At 38.6% G+C, this 19,201-nt stretch overlaps 2 protein-coding genes across 2 annotated transcripts in view; one reads left to right on the top strand and one right to left on the bottom strand.

Moving 5' to 3' along the window:
• Positions 1–19,201, bottom strand: part of LOC119421774 (inactive rhomboid protein 1) — a 952,927-nt gene that overhangs the window by 67,103 nt on the left and 866,623 nt on the right. The window lies entirely within an intron of this gene.
• LOC119421780 (UNC93-like protein MFSD11) lies at positions 1,261–14,295 on the top strand. Its single transcript, XM_037689141.1, has 13 exons — positions 1,261–1,353; positions 2,740–2,795; positions 2,870–2,977; positions 3,051–3,130; positions 5,051–5,147; positions 7,922–7,980; positions 8,114–8,258; positions 9,050–9,099; positions 11,972–12,037; positions 12,107–12,232; positions 12,325–12,499; positions 13,508–13,643; positions 14,098–14,295. The coding sequence occupies exons 1-13, from the start codon at positions 1,261–1,263 to the stop codon at positions 14,248–14,250; spliced, it is 1,344 nt and encodes a 447-aa protein (XP_037545069.1). The 3' UTR covers positions 14,251–14,295.

Here is a 19,201-nt window from a genome sequence, read left to right as displayed (position 1 = left end):
GAAAAAAAAAAAAAAAAAGTATATTCAACGACACATTTAACTTTCACACAAAACATACCCCTAAATAATATTATATTTACATGTCAAAGTAGACAGTTACTATTACTTTCAATATGCTAAAACATTTGTTGTTTGGGTAATTTGTCGGAGAAAAAAGCCCACAAAAGATAATTGCAAACAACAACAAAAAAGTCGTGTTGGTAATGAAATTAAATTTTAAGTAAGTGACACACAAACTTATTATTCTATCTTAAAAAGATTTTATGTTGATTTCTTGGTCACGGCAGGAAGAATGAACAAACCCGGAAACGTCTGATGGGTTATGCTCTTGATTTATTACTCCTCTTTGTTGTGGCAGCCCAAAAAAACATGGAAATTTTTCATTCAGCCTTTATTTATACAGGTTAGTTTATACAGGTTAGGGAATATGGCACTTTGAGCAGCATTTTTGTCTTCTTCTTCTTTAGTTGAATACATAAATACTATCTGTTTCCAAGCGTCTAATTGTGCTAAATGAAAGTGCCTACATAAAGTTAAACCTTACAATTTAACTATTTAATGGACTATGATCTGTTTTCTACTCTTTTCTCTTGAAAAAAAAAAAATATTTAAATGATATCGGCCCCCACACCTTTTTTTTTGAAGTAGACAAGTACATCTTTTTTTAACGATAACTAAATCATGTTATGAATATTTATGGAGCAATACACTAAATCACCGTTGTATCGTTTTGTTTAATGCAAATAGAGCTAAGCTACTGAAAAATTGAGTAATTGCAGTGCTTTTTTTTAAATCGCTTTGTTCTTCCATCGAGGCAACACACTGCTTTGTGACAAAACTACAAAAAATACTTGCATTCAATTACTTTTAAAGCAAAAACAAACAAATAAACAAAAAATAAATCGAAATTTCGCTGGCGTGTGTTCCTCTTAGCCACCTGTAGAGGGCAGCAAATCTAATCTGTAAATGACACACGAAGAAGAAGAGACAAAAAGTGTCACGAAGAAGAAAACTGAGTGGAAAAAAAGGGGGGAAAAGACCCACAAAGAAGTGGTTAATTAAAGTCACAAGTAGTCATGTGTACTGTGAATATCAGGAGGCTAGTGTTCTTGTGACTCTACTGTCTCCATCCATTAAACTGTAACAAACAGCGGCGGAGACTTGGAAGTCCAGGTTTGCTTCCACATGGGAGTCTTCGGAGTTGTATCAGATTACTCGATGAAAAGTTTAAAATCCGAGTTGTATTAGGAGGATTACGGTATGATGGCAGACAGACGGACTATCAATGTTGTGATTCTGGGTGTGGGGTTTCTGCTCATTTTCACCGCCTTCACCACCTGTGGGAACGTTGAAGTAAGTTGTATTATCATCTTTATTATATTTACATTAAAAACTACAACCGTTTGAGGTTTAGGTGTTATGTATAGGAACGCAAACGTTCTAATTCGTGTCTACGTGTGCAAGTCTGTTAGCAAAATATCTCAAACCACTGAATTCATTTTTTTTATTCAATTTACAAAAAGTAGTTGCTGGATGCACATCTAGAAGTTATTACCTTTTTGGAGTCAGCTTGACTCAAGATGGCTGCCACAGCTAACTTTAAATACAACGAAAAAATATCCCAAAAGCTTGGTCACTTTTACAGACAACGACCTAACATTTGGTGTGGTAGTAGCTGAGCCTGATACTCAGTTTATATTCTGAGCACTTACAGATTTTGCAACATCTCTATGTAAAATTTAGCCAATAACTATTAGTGAACGCTGGTTGTCTGTTAGCAAAATATCTCACTGGATTTATTACAAGAAAACAGTCATGAAGTCATCACTGGATATACATGCACAACTGATTCACTTTTGAAGCCATCCCGGATCAAGATGGCTGCTACATCTAAAGTGATTGTTAAAAACATAACAATGGTTGCAATTAGTCCATTTTTGCAAATATTGTTATGATAGTAGCCGAGTTATTCCAAATGTACTAAAACGTTCTAGCAACTTTATTAATAAATGTTGGAGCCAAATCTGTTAGCAAAATATCTCACGAGTCATATTGAAGTTGGCCACCACCGCTAACGAACACTCGCCTACACAAAAGTCGCTACAATAACTCAAAACTCCGAGGTCGCCACAGCGAACTAAAACTCGGCTATTGTTTTTACACCAGATGCCCCCTCAACCACAGACCACCGAGCTACCACAGCCTCTGTGTGGAGCGGAGAGCTGCCGTCTAGGGCGCCCAGGGGAGCAGATGGTGGGGGTTGAGGGCCTTGCTCAAGGGCCCAGAGCGGGGCAAATTAGGGTGGAGGCAGGTCTTCACCTTTCCCACTCAGTTTGATAGTGGTCCAGAGAGTCGATCCGGCGATGTTCCCATCACAGCCTCACCTTCTCGAACATCTGCACCAGCTGAAATGTGGTGTGGTAGTAGCTGAGAGTCGTTAACAACATGCTCCGAGATCTTGCGAGTTTGTTTTAAGTGTTTGGCTACAACTCTTCATTTCTCATCACAGTCTGGCATGAACAGCAGTGAGCAGTCTTCATTTTGTTAAGTAGTACATACATTTTTATTGTATTCATTCTAAATAAACGGAGAAATTGAAGCGACCCTCAAATCTAAGCGCGAAAAAAAAAGGGAGTGTCAGTCGCATCTCGTGTTTCTGATTTTCTGCCACGATCGGATCAGAACGACGACCTCACTCCCTTCTCGCGACACTAATCTGATTCGTCACTTTCGTTTCAGCAAACTGTGGTGAAAAGTCTGAAAAACTCTACGTTCAGTGGAAGTGGATACCACAGGTACGTAAAGGGCAGAAGATCATTTTAAAAACGTTTAAGCATAAAAGTACAGACTTTTTGTGTGTTTTTAACAGCTTAGGCATCATCTATGGAGTCTTCTCGTTCTCTAATTTGCTCGCGCCAACCGTCGTTTCGGTGCTCGGAGCGAAGCTGAGCATGTTTCTGAGCGGCCTGCTTTACAGGTAAACGTGCAGAAAGTGAGAGACGCAGTCTTGGAGGACGTTGATGCTGAAACGTGGATGTGTTTGTCTTCAGTGGTTATGTTGCCGTGTTCATCCTCCCCACCTCGTGGTCCTTCTACCTCACCTCGGTTCTCATCGGGATCGGAGCAGCCTGTAAGATCGCAATTCTCTTCCTCGTTGGAAACTTGCTTTTATATTTGAGTTCGAATATGATGAATGTATGATTTTGTTAGACTTAACGGAAAAAATAAAACGGAAGTGAAGAGCTAATAGCTTTCTATTATTTGATGTTATTTTCTATTCTTTATTGTGTGAATGTTCAGCATTCACTCTGTTGTGATCCATTTTTCTTCTGTACGTTTTTCGGCGTGTTTCTCATCCCGCAGTTTTCAAGCTGCTGTATTTCAACAAATCAAAATGTTCAGCTCATTCAGGACAATCCTGCTATGACTTTTGGTATTGGTGCAACTTTAGCTTTTTGAAATATTTAGCCTTTTCTGCCACTTTTTTTTCCTCATAGAAAATGAATTGAGCTCATTTTTCATCCTTTAAATCTTTAGCTCTGTTTACAACATTTTACTGCTCCTTTCACATTTTGTGCTGGTTCAGCTTCTTTCAGCTTCCTTGTGCAAACAAACCTTTCAGCTAATTTCAGCTGTTTTTTTAACTGTTTTGTGCTCCTTTCAGACCCTTTCTGCTAATTACAACATTTTTGTGCTTCTTCTAACTTCGTTTTGCTAATTTCAACTTGTTATGCACCTTTCAGCTTCTTTCTGCAAGTTTCAGCCTTTTCTAATACTTCAGCTACTATTGAGCTGTTTTGTGCTATTTTTAGCCTTTTCAGCTAATTCCACATTTTTTTCCCTCATGTCAATTCATCAACAATGTGCTCTCTCCACTTCCTTCTGGTGATCTGTGCTTCTTTCTGCATTTTAGCTACTGTTCAGCAGTTTTTTTTGTGCTAATTTTAGCTTTTTGCAGATAATTGCCATTTTTTTGTGCTCATTTCTGTTTCTTTCAGCCTAATTGGGCAAACACGTGTTCTTTCTACTTTCTTCTGCTAATTTAAGCTTATTCTACCGTTTCAGCTACGTTTTTTTATATATATATATATTTTTTAGCTAATTTCAGCTGTTTTCAGCTAAACTCAAGTTTTTCATGGTAATTTCTGCAACTTTCAGAATAATTACCAGTAACTTATTCATGCTAATTTCAGCTTGTTATGCTCCTTTCATCTTAATTATGTTAGTTTCAGCCATTTCTGATACTTCAGCTACTATTTAGCTGTTTTTATGCTAATTTTATTTTTTTCAGCCAATTTCACATATTTTGAAATAATTTCAGTTCTTTTCACTTGCTTCTGGTAGTTTAAGCTTCTTTCTGCCTTTCAGCTACTTTTCAGCCATTTTTTTTTGTTACTAATTTCAGTTTAGCTACTTTCCCATTCAAACAAATATTTGTTCTTTCTGCTTTCTTCTGCTAATTTAGACTTGGTCTTCCATTTCAGCTCCATTTCTGCATTTTTTTTTAGCTAATTTCATCTGTTTTGATGCAATTTCTTCAGCAATAAGCATTTTTGCAGGAAATGCAGCTTGTCTAGCTTCAGCTGGAGCGTGCTCAGTCATAATGAAAGCAGCTTGCAGTGTAATAACAACAGCCTAATACCGATGCAAAATATTTCAGTGGCTGCCAGTGAAGCTCAGTGTCAGTGCTCCAATCCAAGCTGTATTTAATCCTGTATACAGGGATTATCAGATACTACCATGCTATAAGCAGAATATCCTGAATTAGACCTAAATGGGTTTTGGGACTGTGTCTCCAAATAGTGTGAGACGCCTTGAGCTTTGCTCATAAACATGAGTGAAAGTGGAAAGAAGAAAAAAACTTTGCTGAGCATTTTATGGAAAAATGAGGGTGACAAAACAATTTGGAGCTGTGGTTTTTTTATTTAACGCTGCCTCCAATCACTGCAGTTTATTCATTTTTATCATATCCCTGGGCTACCGTTACTGTTATAAAAAAATCCCTTTTCATGCGGGGAAATTAGTTTCTCTCCCCCTCCCCTTCTCTCAGTGCTGTGGACGGCCCAGGGACTCTTTCTGGTGGAGAACTCCGAGACCTCCACCATCAACAGGAACACCGGGATGTTCTGGGCTCTCCTACAGTGCAGGTACAGCTCACACAACCCTCAAGTTTTTTATTTATTTATTTTGTGCAGCAAGTTTTAGTTTTATAATTTCATCAGCTGTCTGTGCTGAATCATCTCCCCAATGCTTACCCGACCCCACAGTAACATCACCTGCAAACATCGCCATCATCACAAGTAACCCCTGGTCTGCAAGACGAACATTAAGTATATCAAAGTAACAGAACGCTGTATTTTACTGAAGCTTACTGGTTTTAACCACCAAAAGCAAACAAACAGCTTCAGAAACCACCAGTAGCACGTTGAGCTGCGGAAAAACAGATTTAGATCCAGAAGAAAATCAATTTATCAAGTATAATTTCTCAAATGACTCAGTTGAACATCACACCCAACCACTCAAAACCTTTTTTTAATGTCACTAATTGTCCAAAAAGGAGGGAGGGAGGAAACTTTAACTAAAGGTCATAATGTTTATGCTCTAAAAATCCTGAAGAGATTTGACACAGACGACTTTTGAAATACGCAACTAATTCCACATAAAGGGGCTTATATTAAAACCTCTCCAAGTCTGACTCACTGCTGCTCTAACAAAGATGATTGCACCTTTCGTTTTTATCAGATTTTTGTTTAGCTCGTCACAGTGGAGGAGTTTACGCGTCCTCCACGTATTTACGAGAGTCTTCTCCCACAGTTCAAACATGATGTTAGTCTGCCTTCAGGTCCAGGTCTCCCATGAAAAAGGTTGAATGAAGGTTCGACGTTCTTTATTGTCATTCGCATCACATGCGGTACATGAATAAATTGTGTACACAAGTTTCCAGTTACACCCAGAAAATAGCAAAAATATAAAAACAAATAAACCGTATACAAGGATCTAAGATATACGCTAAACAATAGTAATGTACCGTAATATAATACGGCATAATAAACAACAACGAAGTTTAATAATAACAATGAAGAACGGTACTCTAAGAAGTTTAAACGTCTTAAAAGTCATGAAAAAAGAACAGAGCATGAAGAGTTGACACAATCTGCTGGCTTCATTAAAAGTACACTTTGACTACCGTATTTTCCGGATTATACGTCGCTCCGGAGTTTAGCTTGCATCAATCAAAAAAATGCCTCAGGAAGAGGAAAACGTATATAAGTCACTTCGGAGTATAAGTGGCATTTATTTAGAAGTACGTTTCACAAAGTGCAAGGACAGACATTTAATCTGAAATAACAAGAACAGAGAGCATACCTGGGATTATGAACAGGATTAATTAACACAAGCCAACAAGTCTGACAAGCAAGTTACTGGTAAATTCACAAGTCTCATTCCACATCACTGAACCATTGAATTCTTCATCGTTGGTGTCGCTACTGGTTAGCAGAGGAGCAACAACGTATAGTTGACAAAAGCCTAGAGGGCCCTCTTGTGGCTGCAAATGGTAATGTTTACTCTTTGGTTCATGTCCGTATGAATGAACATTTAACATGTCAAGCAAAAATTGCGTCATGAATAGGGAAAAAAACTTAAAAAAAAGTAGTTTCGGACTATAAGTTGCAGGACGATAAATGTAATTTCATGATGTTCTTTATCTGAATCTTTATAGTAGAAATTAATTGACTGGAACTGAATGTATGACTTTTTTCTTGTATGTGATCATGTGACTATATGAGATGACTTTAGTTGTGAATTGACACAGTTGAACTAAACTGACAAACAAGTATACAGCACTGTTGAGTACAGAACAACAACAAAAAAAAGAAACCGTCCAGATGATCTGACTGAACATTGTTGGATTTTATACCTGGATTAGTGAGCACTGACGTTGGTAGTACTATTGAGTGTTCATCTTATATTACAGATCTTATTGTCCATATTTTCCTAACAGAGCACTTCGCTCTCAGACTGCAGGCTTACTTGTGGTTCCTAGAGTTTCCAACAGCAGAATGTGAGGAAGATCTTCCAGTTATCAGGCTCCTCTCTTGTGGAACCAACTTCCAGTTTCTGTCTGTGAGGATGACACATTGTCCAGTTTGAAGACTGAAGACTTTCCTTTTTGATAAATCCTATAGTTAGGATTGGCTTATGCTGCTATAGGCTTAGACTACTAGAGGACAAATTGACCTCATTTTTAAAAAATGAATAGTCAAATGCATACATATGAATAGTTGGCATTTCTATCTGAACACGTGATTCTCGACCTGCCATTGTGTATCTGTTCTTCCTTCCTGTTCCTCTCAAACCCAGCCGGTTGAAGCAGATGGCTGCTTGTCCTGAGCCTGCTTCTGCTAAAGGTTTCTTCCACATGATGGAGTTTTTCCTTTCCACTGTCGCCTTCATGCTTGCTCAAGTTGAGTCTGCGATGAAGTTAAACTCAAAGCAGTCGGCTCCTCAGATAAACGATGTTATTAACTTAGTTTTTTATGTATGAATGTTTGTTCAGCGCCCTGAGACGACTTCTGTTGTGACTAGGTGCTGTATAAATAAACTGCATTGAACTGAATTGTAATATACAACTACTTTTTGTTATTGTGCCTCTGTCAAATCCAACATGTGACATTTTACTTCATTAAAATAAACATTTGTTCACGTTACTAACAAAAGGCAAAAACAGCTTTTGCATTCATGCGTGGGGACTTTCAAGGGAGTTACGCTCCATAAATGCTCCGTGGCATAAACTGGATGTATGGATGAAATCAACAAAGGGTGATTGGTCACGGAGTTTGCTTCTAACAGTTTAAACAGACTGTAAAGGCTCTTTTCAACTTTTCATCCTGACTGTAGTGATGTTTAATGTTTTTTACAGCATGCTGTTTGGCAACCTCTACATCTATTTTGACTGGAACGGACAAACAGAAATCTCAGGTAAAATAAGACTCGAGTAACTTTTTTGACTGTAAAAGCGCGATGATGCAAGTAAAGCATCACAGATTGGATAAAATTGGTCATTCTGATTATGCTCTAGCCCTAACGGTCTTAAAATATGTCCCGCTCTCAGACAGCAGCAGGAGAAAGGTTTTTCTGTTCCTGCTGGTGGCCTCGGTCCTCGGCACGCTCAGCTTCCTGGTGCTGAGGAGGAGCCACCCTGAAGAGGAGATGCTCTCTGAAGAGGAAGGGCAGTCGCTGCTCTCGACCCGCTCCATGTAAATGACCGTCCTTGAGATAATTACATCGTCTTTTCACCGTGCACAAATCCAACAGAACATATTGAAGTCGCCACTCAAAACGTGGAAACGTGTATATTATATCAAACATGGCCTAAAAATGTGGATTTATTTTTCGTTCTTGTTGACAAAACCACTCAGAAAATGTTCCTTCTACCAAAAAAAAAAAAAAAAGAAGCTCTTCCCGGCTGTGGTAATGTTTTTAAATATGACTTAATGCCACAGTTGTACACAAGTTCGAAACCATTTGTGTCCTTCACAAAATGACACGGACCATTTTTCTCGAGATTATTGCATATGGACGAGTCGAGCCTGATCGTAGCACTTCACTGCAATCAGGAGCAGCTCGATGGAGGAGACTCTTTGAGAAGTGGCATGAACGACCCTCAGACGTCTTTTCATTTTCACGCATCTGGACAGAGTTTATGTTGAATTATGGGATGAAAAATGCGGCTTGCTTCAAAGGCGACTGAAAGTCGTGCAAGAAGTATATAATCAAAATGTTTTGGAGGCGAAACCTTTGTAAAATGAAAGATGAAGAGATTGAAATCAGTGATAGCATGCTAAGTTGGAACAAAACCATCTCCATGTGTTTGTGTCTCGTGTTGGTCTTTGGCTTAAAGGCCGACCATGAGACTCAACGAGTCCAACAGAATAACAAGGACTCCTGCAGGAACGAAGCCTCGGAGAGGTCACATGACTCTTCTGTGCGTTTGTTTCTACTGGTGGACTTTAGTGCGTTTGGACGTAATATTTGTTTTGTTGTTTAGGTACAAGAACAGAGCAAGTGCTGCTTTGCAGGACACCAAGTCTGAATTCAGTAAGTTTGGATTTTTGCTTTTGAATACAATAAAAAATAAACGTGTGCTGATCCTGGAGTTTATAGAAAAAAGTTATATTTGTACTGTATATGGGTGCAAAAAGAAGTGACAGTAAACTGTATGGAAAAGAGAACAAAAAGAAGTTTGTTCAGTATTAAATATAGTTAAATGGATTTTCGTTTTGCTGTGTAAAGCTCAGCATACAGCTCTGCTGCTTGGAACAGAAAGCCAACAAAAATATTTACTTCAGAATGGAAAATCGTAACTGCACAATTTTAGGCAAAATAAAAAAATTGAAGCTTGACTGATGACAAAATCTGAATTATAATATGTATAAATGATTTTGATCATAACTAAAACAACAAATGCCCATTACTGTGTTGAATCAACTGCCTTTGTTGGTGGAAGATCATGTTTTTGCCCGTGTGTCTGTCTGTTAGCTAAATATACCACACTACTTTATTTATTAACCCAAGTGCTGCACAACAAAGCAAAGGACACAGGATAAAATGCATAAAATTCACATATAATAAAAACAGTGAAGTTAAAAATAGTTTAGGTTAAAAAGTATCTCATGCACCACGGGATGGATTTTATTGAAATTGTCACAAAGTAATTATTTGATGTAAATCTATGTTTAACTTTTGGAATTAATCCAATTCAAGATGGCCACCACGGCTAATCCATAACTAACACAAACATTGCTACAACTCTATCCATTTTATAGATATTAAGCCAAAATTTCATGTGGTAGTTGAGACTTATTCACAACACATGCTCTGAACATGACATCTCATGATAATGTTAAAGACTAACCTTATTTTCAAGGTTTGACCAAAATGGCTACAAGGTCATAATTTCTTAGCGTAACATAATCAGAGTCTGAAACTTTGGCATGAAAAGAATGTTAGGCCTTTATATATATATATATATATATATATATATATATATATATATATATATATATATTGCTTATAAAATATGTAAATTCTCATATTGTCCATGAAGTTTATAAAATTCTCATCACCGATTAAAGTAATTTAATTTAGAGACTGATTTATTACAAGTTATTCAAAATGTCTAAAATGATGCAGAAAAACTGGTTCATGCATTTGTCACATCTAGACTGGACAATTGCAATGGTTTATTATCTGGGTGTCCAAATACTTTTTAAAAAGTCTTCAGTTGATCCAAAATGCTGCTGCCAGAGTCTTAACTGGAGTTAGTGGGAAAGATCATCTCTCTCCAGTTTTAGCTTCTCTCCATTGGCTCCCTGTCAAGTCCAGAATAGAATTCAAAATCTTACTTCTAACCTACAAAGCTCTCAACAACCTAGCTCCATCTTATATTACAGATCTTATTGTTCCATATTTTCCCAACAGAGCACTTCGCTCTCAGACTGCAGGCTTACTCACAGTTCCTAGAGTTTCCAAAAAGCAGAATGGGAGGAAGATCTTTCAGTTATCAGGCTCCTCTCTTGTGGAACCAACTTCCAGTTTCTGTCCATGAGGCTGACACATTGTCCAGTTTGAAGACTTAAGACTTTCCTTTTTGATAAATCCTATAGTTAGGGTCGGCTTGTTGTACAGCTATAGGCTTAGACTACTAGAGGACAAATTGACCTAATTTCCTTAAATGCATTGTTAAAATTGAATAGTTTTCATTTGATATTATTTCTATTTTAACATGTGATTCTTGACCTGCCATTGTGTATCTGTTCCTACCTGTCGAATCAGATGGCCGCTTGTCCTGAGCCTGATTCTGCTAAAGGTTTCTTCCTCATGAGGGCGTTTTTCCTTTCCACTGTCGCCTTCTTGCTTGCTCAAGATGAGAGTTGTGTGATGGAGTTAAATTCAAAGCAGTCTGCTCCTCAAATAAATAATGTTAAATTATTATTTTATATATGAATGTTTCTGTTCAGTGCCCTGAGACGATTCTGTTGTGACTTGGCGTTATGTAAATAAACTGAAATGAATTAAAAGAGTTTGGGTCCAATAGACACTTGACTTAAGTCAGCCTTTAAATGATGTTACATTCACTCTAAGAAGGAAAACTATATCTGCACAAGGTTTATCATCAGTTCTGGCATCCGTTGTTTTATCTGGATCAATGTTGAAAATGTATTCAGGTGAAAAACGAGACGCAAAACGTCACTAAACAGATTTTTTTTCCACCTGAGAGTTTTTCACAGTCAATACGAAACTACTAGGAGCCTGAGAAAGCCCAAATGCGCCATTTTTCCTCTTTCCTGGATGATTTTTACTTTCCACACATTCAGTCGCAGCGAGTTTTGTTTTGCTTCAAGTGAAACTTACTTTCATGTGGATAAAAATCTCAGCGTCACGACAGAGTACACAGAAAGTGTCTTAGCGGGAGTTTATCTCAGATTATCTCTCCTGCTTGTCGTCTGGAAACTCGGCTGCAGTCGCTCCTGCTTTCAGCGCTCGCCCCGGGTTGTTTGGATGATCTGATTGCTCTTTGTCTTGTGTGCACGTGTGCACCTATCTGAAAGATATCAGGTTTTTCAAAGATGCACGACGATTCATGTCGAGAAAGGGCGTCGAGGCGTATATAAACAAATCCCGCAAGATTTGTGCTTTAACATCCCGAATTTCTCTAACAGCCTGAATGGAAATCTCTCCTGGGTGCTTTTCAATCTGCATTTAAATGTGTGTTTTTTTTTTAAAAATTATTATTAGATTAGCATTACCCATATTTCAGCAGCATTGAGCTTTAATTGTCAGAGGACAATAAGGCCTTAACCTCTACTTTTTATCTGAGCTTAATACAGCTGTAATGAAGGTGTGTTAGTTCGAGAATTATGCTTTTATTAGCAATTCAAATCAGCCTGTTGCATCTCTTCCCTTCCAGAACGAATCCTGCAGCTGCTGAGAGCTAAAACCATCGTGCTCTTGAGTCCCTGCATGGCATACAGTGGTAAGGCATTAATGTGCTAAACCTTTCAGCCTCCGAAAAAAGACAAAGCACATCTCTCCTGTTCCCCAGGCCTCGAGCTATCGTTCTACAGCGGTGTGTATGGAACGTGTATCGGAGCTACTACACACTTTGGAAAAGCAGCCAAAGGCTTGATTGGGATCTCTGGGATCGTGGTAGGCATTGGAGAAATAGTAGGTGGGTTTACCTTTTTCACACAGAGCACGTTCAGGTGATTTAAAGTCACCGAAGGGCTTCAGAATCATCCAGAAGCTCCTCTGTCCCATCAGGTGGAGGTTTGTTTGGACTGCTGTGTAAGAACAGTCGCTTCAGGCGGACCTCCGTGGTCTTCCTGGGAATGGTCGTCCATTTTATCGCGGCCTACTTGATCTTTCTGAACATCCCAGATGATGCACCTGTCGTCTTTGAATCCGCCACTCAAAAGGACCCGTATCTAACTCCAAGGTGGGTCATTATAGCCTCCAATTCAAGATGGCCACCTCACTAAACTTCGATGTGGCTGTAGCTGATCCAAACACGTTCTCTGAGCATTAAATTATTGTATTTTTCAGCCTATAAGTCACAGTTTTTTTTGCATAATTTACATGCCCTGCGGCTTATACACCGAAGCGACTTATGTTTTTTTTCCTCCCATATTTATAAACCTGTGTTTGGCTGAGATATGACCGTTTTCATTCATTCTGACATTGAAAATATTGAACACTACCATTTCCAGCCGCTAGATGGCACTTGAGTAGTGTAGCATGCCGTTGTGTCGTAATAGGTAAAAGTGGCTATTAATGACACCATGCGATGCCACTTTCGTCCAGCTCCGGCATCATGCCTGGAGCAACTGTCAAATCTGCTTCATTTTGCTGCGCCACCCTGGCGAAATGCAGCTAATTTGACCATTTAAGTGCATTTATTAAGGAAAAGTACAACTGTGATACACTTTTTTACTATAATTTCGAGCAAACAAACAATTGTTTTTAGGTGGTTATCTTGTTAAATTTCAAAGAAATGCACAGCGAGTCGTCCCTCTGCGCGCTTCCGCCAATCGGCTTTTGAAATGCAGCTGATCTGACCGTCAAAGTGCATTTAATAAGGAAAAGTTAGACTGATACGTAACTTTGCTATAATTTTATAAGTAAACAAATAATTGTTTTTATGTGTTAATCTTGTTAAATCCTTGTTGAAGTCCTCCCATCATGCTCCCGCGGACGCCATTTGGCAACTAATCGATTTTTGGCACAACACCGGACCACATTTCCGGGTTGTCAGCGGTGACGTATAATAGATGCGACGTTACGGCGAAGCCACTTATTTTAGTTTTTTCCACTTTATTAGACATATTTGGACTGATGTGACTTATACGGCAGTGTGACGTGTACGGCAAAAAATACAGTACCCACATGGTTTCCAAGGACAATTCTAGGCCTCGTGTTTTAATAGGACCTTTGTTTTCTGTCTCAGTGTTTCCATCGCCCTGTTGTGCAGCTTCCTGCTCGGACTCGGAGACAGTTGTTTCAACACGCAGCTCTACAGCATCCTGGGCCATGTTTATGCGGAACAAAGCGTGGCAGCTTTTGCCATCTTCAAATTCATCCAGGTAATCCTCAATTGCCTATTCCCAGACATTGTTAGCAGAGAGACGCGCAAGGCTCAGTCAAAATGCCGTCCTGTCAAGTGTGAAATAAATTCACCAGGAGGCTCATTAATAGGAATGCAAAGTGGCAGACAGGCACATCTTCCGTTCTGTTCTCTTTTCCTTCCTGCAGAGTTGACAAACACTTCACCCATCAAAATGAGATATATTTTAAATTGCACTATAAATATTGAAACATCTTGGGCTTTCTGTATTGGAATGACCACACTTTAACTCTTTGTGTATGCAGAACTGTATAAATGAAAACCAAAGTTAAAGCTAGGACCTGTTTTTGCCACAATGAGTGAAGTGATGTTAGAATATGGGATGGTCACTCCCTTCAGCTTCGATGCATCAGTATCTGCAGTGCATTGGAAGCCCTTTCTCTTCCTAATCACAGTAAAAATGTGTCCTTCAGTCTGTGAGTGCAGCGGTGGCCTTCTTCTACAGCGGCTACCTCCTGCTGATGTGGCAGCTCCTGCTTCTGGTCATTCTGGGCTTTGCTGGGACCCTCTGCTTCTTCATCGTAGAGAGGATGCAGGACTTTCCTCTGGACTTGCAAGAAGATTAACAAGCACACTCGCTCATTAGTTAGCTGTGTTTTGTGACATATTGTCTGGGAAGAAGTTCAGGAATAATTTAATATGTTGTTTCTCTGATGTGTTAAACGTCTGGCACATTTAGTTAATGATGATCCCAGAATAGTACATGATCGTTTTAGATGGTTATCAAGGCACCGATCGTGTTTCCCCTGGACTCTGCACAGCTGTGGTTAATGTTTAACCAGCTGTGTTTTCCACTAAACAGTTGCACTACATTTATTCTGATGCTTAGGCCTTACTAACCTCCTACATCCAGCTCAGGTTTGTTCTAATATTAATGCTATTGAAGATATTTTATTTTGCTACTTGCTTAATTTTAAAAATGTAAAAGTTTTTTGTCTAAAAGCAAAGTTGGGGAGGTAATGGTCATGTCTAATACCAAAATATCTCATGAACTGCTGGACGAATTTTAATGAAACTTACAGAAAGTAATTAATCTTTGGATGGTCAACTACAACTAACAGTTGGGAGTCAACCAGATTAAAGATGGCTGCCACAGTCAACTGACCTTAAAAACACACATTATGGCTATAACTCGTCATTTTTACAGCTATTGACTCGAGATGCACAATGTTATCGGCATGGTATCGGTATCGGACGATATTTGCGTTCAAGTTAAATATCGGATATTTGCCATTTCATCAAAATAACTCACCGATATAAAAGGCGCTGTTTTTATACAGCCATATTAGGGATGCACAATATTAGATTTTTGGCCGATATGTTAAAACTTATTTGGCTGATAACCGATACCATTACCCTAGACCTACGTACAGAGACTACATAGCTTTATCTGCTGTGGAATTAAAATACTACATTATTCTGCATGGTCTTTTAGTCAGTTTGGCCTGCTACCAAATGCAGATGCCAAAAGGGGGGCTGGAAATGATGCAACACTTCAACTTGGACTATCTTTAATGTCAAATTTATTCATGACATTTACTCTCTCTCTAATGCAATGACAACACTGAACAGTGCAAATTTGTAAATTTTCACAAATCTAAACTCAACAGCGCGCGTGACGTCATCATGTTGTGCTGGCGTTGCGGGCATCCATGTCACTGGGTAGTCATACAAAAACAGCGTCTTATATACATACATATATATATATATATATATATATATACACGCACATATCTATATATATATATATATACACACCATATATATACATATATATAAATGAATATATTGCTGCAGCCCGATTTTTAACTGGTACAGGCTATAGAGAGCACATCACGCCAGTTTTGGCCTCCCTGCACTGGCTACCCATTCACCTTCGGATCCAATTCAAAATTCTCATGTATGTTTTTAAATCACTGAACAGTTCCGCCCCATCCTATCTCACTGATCTTCTGCAGCCATATGTCCCACCGCGCTCTCTGAGGTCAGCAGACCAGATGCTTCTCTCAGTTCCAGAAACCCGTCGTAAGCTCAGAGGTGACAGGGCTTTCTCTGTTGCAGGTCCACGACTGTGGAATGAGTTGCCACTGAGTGTCCGGCAGGCTCCCACACTCTCAGTCTTTAAGTCTCTCTTGAAGACCCACTTCTATTCTCTTGCCTTTAACACGGTGTGATTTGTTTTGGTCCGGTCTGTTCTCTACACTGTTGGCCATTTTAATTAGCTTCTGCTGCTATTTGTCTATATTTCTATTTTATGTTTTCCTGTCCGCTGTGCATGTTTGTTTTCTTTTGTACAGCACTTTGGTTGGCCTTGTTGCTGTTTTAAGTGCTCTATAAATAAATTGGTATGGTATATAAACGGTGCCTTTTATATTGGTGAGTTATGTTGATGGATTGGCAAATATCCGATATTTAACTTTATTGCTAATATCGTCCGATACTGATACATGCATCTTGCATCTCAAACACACATATATATATATATATATATATATATATATATATATATATATATACACATACAGTATATGTAAGGTACTGTTTTTGTATGACATCCCAGTGACAACATTTGACATTAAACATAATCCAAGCATCATTTTCAGTCCTTTTTTTGACATCTGCATTTGGTAGCGGCCAAATTGACAAAGCCCATGCAGGATAATGTAATATTTTAATTCCACAGCAGAAAAAGCTGTGTAGTCTCTGTAAGTAGGTCAGGGGAAAAATATCGGTTATGGTATCGGTTATCGGCCAAATAAGTTTTATCATATCGGCATATCAGCCAAAAATTCAATATTGTGCATCTCTACTATTGACCTAAACTTTGAGGTGATTCTCAACACATACTCTGAGTGTGACTTCTTGTGATATTGTGCAAAATAATATATTGGTTTTAACCCAAGCAGCTACAACTTTATTATTTCTTAACATTACTCTAAAGCTCTGGAATGAAAGGCGAAGGGCGATATGCATTCCTTCAAGGAATGCTTGACCTTTAATTATATGTATAAATGACACTAATGGTAAATAATCACTACTCTTGTTTTTTTGTACATTTTGCTTAATGTTTTATTCTGTACATCTTTAATGAAAAATATTAAAGCCTTTTTATCTAAACTAATCTGCCTGCTGAGATTTTTTAAAATTTATTCTGCTTTTTTCGCATCAATTTGTAATATTTGGTAAAACAGTTCTGACTTGTTTGGATAATCCCAATATCTTCAGTGGATGTCCACAGTCTTTCCAAGAACCTGTACATCCAGACAGTGTAGTCTTAATAAATACATTTATTGATTTTAATCTGGATTTGTCCGATTAATTTAAAGTAAAATTCAAGAGACTATTATTCAAAACATCCGTCCATCATGTTTTAAACGCTTCTTCCTTTTTGGGTCGCGGGAGTCATTGGGAGAGGCAGGGGACACACTGGACAAGTCTCCCATCCATCACAGGGACATAGAGACAAACAACCATTCTCATTCTCACCTAGGGACAATTTAGAGTTACCAATCATTCTAACATGCATGTTTTTGGTCTGTGGGAGGAAACCGGAGTGACCAGAGAAAACCCATTCATGCACGGAGAGAACATGCAAACTCCAACCAGAAAGGTCCCCAGCTGGGATTTGATCTGGTGACCTTCTCGCTGAGAGGCAGCAGCTCTACCAACTGTGCCACCGTGCCACCCATTATTGAAAACGGGCTTAAAATTTCTAAGTTTAAGGGAAAATATGACACCCCAGAGGTTCTGCATTACTTCATCAGTAATTTATTACATTTAAATTAAACAGATTTGTAGGAATTTCAGTCAGTTGTGCCACTTGGTTGATAAAGAATTGAGGGGCTGATGAAAGTTTATGGTTTACCCTCAGAATTAAATCCGTGTTAGTTTTGGGAGATAACCTTGTAGGGAACGTAATCAGGTTTGGATCGTGCCTAACGTCATTTAAAAGGTTTGACTAAAACAGCGACAACTCATTTCTCATAAGATGATCTTAGTTTCAATCAGCTGGCAGCTTTGCATCCATCCCAAGGATGGTCTTTAATTCAATTTGTGTTTGGGGAAGTTAAATGATGCACTTTTTAAAAATCCTTAAACTGCATATAAATCTTGTGTTTATTGAGTTGTTGTACTTTAGTATTCCCGCTGCTCTGCAGCACCACCTGGCTACCGCAGCCGTTGATTTCCCAAAGCCCTACTTCAGCCAACCGTGCATTTAGACTGACAAGCAGATAAGACGCACACATCGGGGCGATCAGCCTAATTGTGTCACATTTTCACGTCATAGTTGATATAAGCAGGTCAATCTGAAATTGACCTGCAGGATTCACAACCGGGGCCTGAAATATGCCACTGTCTCCGCCATCGTTTGTTTTTTTTTACAAGATTTACTGTTCAGACGTAAATCCAGGGAAGCTGTTTTAATTTCAAAGCCTTGTGTATGCCCAGGGGTTTAGTTTATTTAATATAATACATTTCTTTTGCGACCCGCCTGATTGCTTCAGACTGTCAGTTTATTCAAAGAGTTACAATTGTTCGTACATTTCTGCACCTGTAGCTCACTCGGTTATTAAATTTGAGGACTTGTCTCATTTTCTGTAATTATGGAAATCGCACGTCGTGGGATGTTTGTGTGAATAAGGGCGAGGAGACAATTAAATAAGCCTGTTTCCAAAGAGTAAAATATTAATTCTGATGACTAACAGCTATGATGTTTTTGTTCGGTTTGCGCTGCGTTTAGCCTTTCACACAATGGCTGTTGTTTCCCTCATCAGCAGCTAAATGAAACCAATCATCCAGCGACGTGTGCTTCTGAGTCAAAGGTCTGCGCGATCACTGTGTCCTTTTATTATTTATGTCAATTAACTTCACTTAAGCTAAAACACTTGAGTGATTTAATTCCACAGCAGCAGAAAACACAATAAAAGCGAATAAATAATGCTTTATTTTGAGTCTGTGTGTACTTGTCTGTACTGTTAGCACAATATCACCAGTGACCAGATTTAAAAGATGAAACGTTCCAATGTAATCGTTAGGCTGACATCACATGAGCCTGCATATGATGTTATTTTTTAAGGTTTGGCCTAAACAGCTTTTTACTGCATTATTTCTCATCATGGGATGATCGTGGTCTAAAACTACCATGTTGTTTACTACGTATATTTCTTTCAGACCTTGTAAATATATTTCTCTTTCACTTTCTGGTACTTTTATTTTGTACCCTTATTGCACGCGTTAGTACAAGGCTATTCAACTAAATTGCTTGGGGGGGCACAGTTACTGAAAGCCAAGAGCTCAGGGGCCGGACATCCAGCAGTTATTATCATAGCCATAATAACAACAGTTATGGATAGCAACGAAATTCTGATGGAGTATCATGCACATACACATGAATAAATTAGCACAGTGGTACGAAATAACTTTGCAAAGTTCTGATGAACAGTGTAAACAGAGATAATGCAGCATCTAAGGACAGGATAGAAGACGGGAAAACTAAACAGCCAGATGTTGAAGGGG

This window comes from Nematolebias whitei, chromosome 15 (genome assembly GCF_014905685.2).
Source record: "Nematolebias whitei isolate Nwh7 chromosome 15, NemWhi1, whole genome shotgun sequence".
In the NCBI taxonomy this organism is placed as follows: Eukaryota; Metazoa; Chordata; class Actinopteri; order Cyprinodontiformes; family Rivulidae; genus Nematolebias; species Nematolebias whitei.
The sequence above is the reverse complement of the archived record's forward strand: the minus strand, read 5'-3'. Positions and strand labels throughout refer to the sequence as shown.

Excerpts from the sequence above, each read along its gene's own strand:
- LOC119421780 (XM_037689141.1), top strand. The coding sequence starts at position 1,261 with ATGATGGCAGACAGACGGACTATCAATGTTGTGATTCTGGGTGTGGGG. Across the intron at positions 2,978-3,050 it reads CTGAGCGGCCTGCTTTACAG|TGGTTATGTTGCCGTGTTCA; the intron begins GTAAACGTGCAG and ends GTTTGTCTTCAG. Across the intron at positions 5,148-7,921 it reads TGGGCTCTCCTACAGTGCAG|CATGCTGTTTGGCAACCTCT; the intron begins GTACAGCTCACA and ends TGTTTTTTACAG.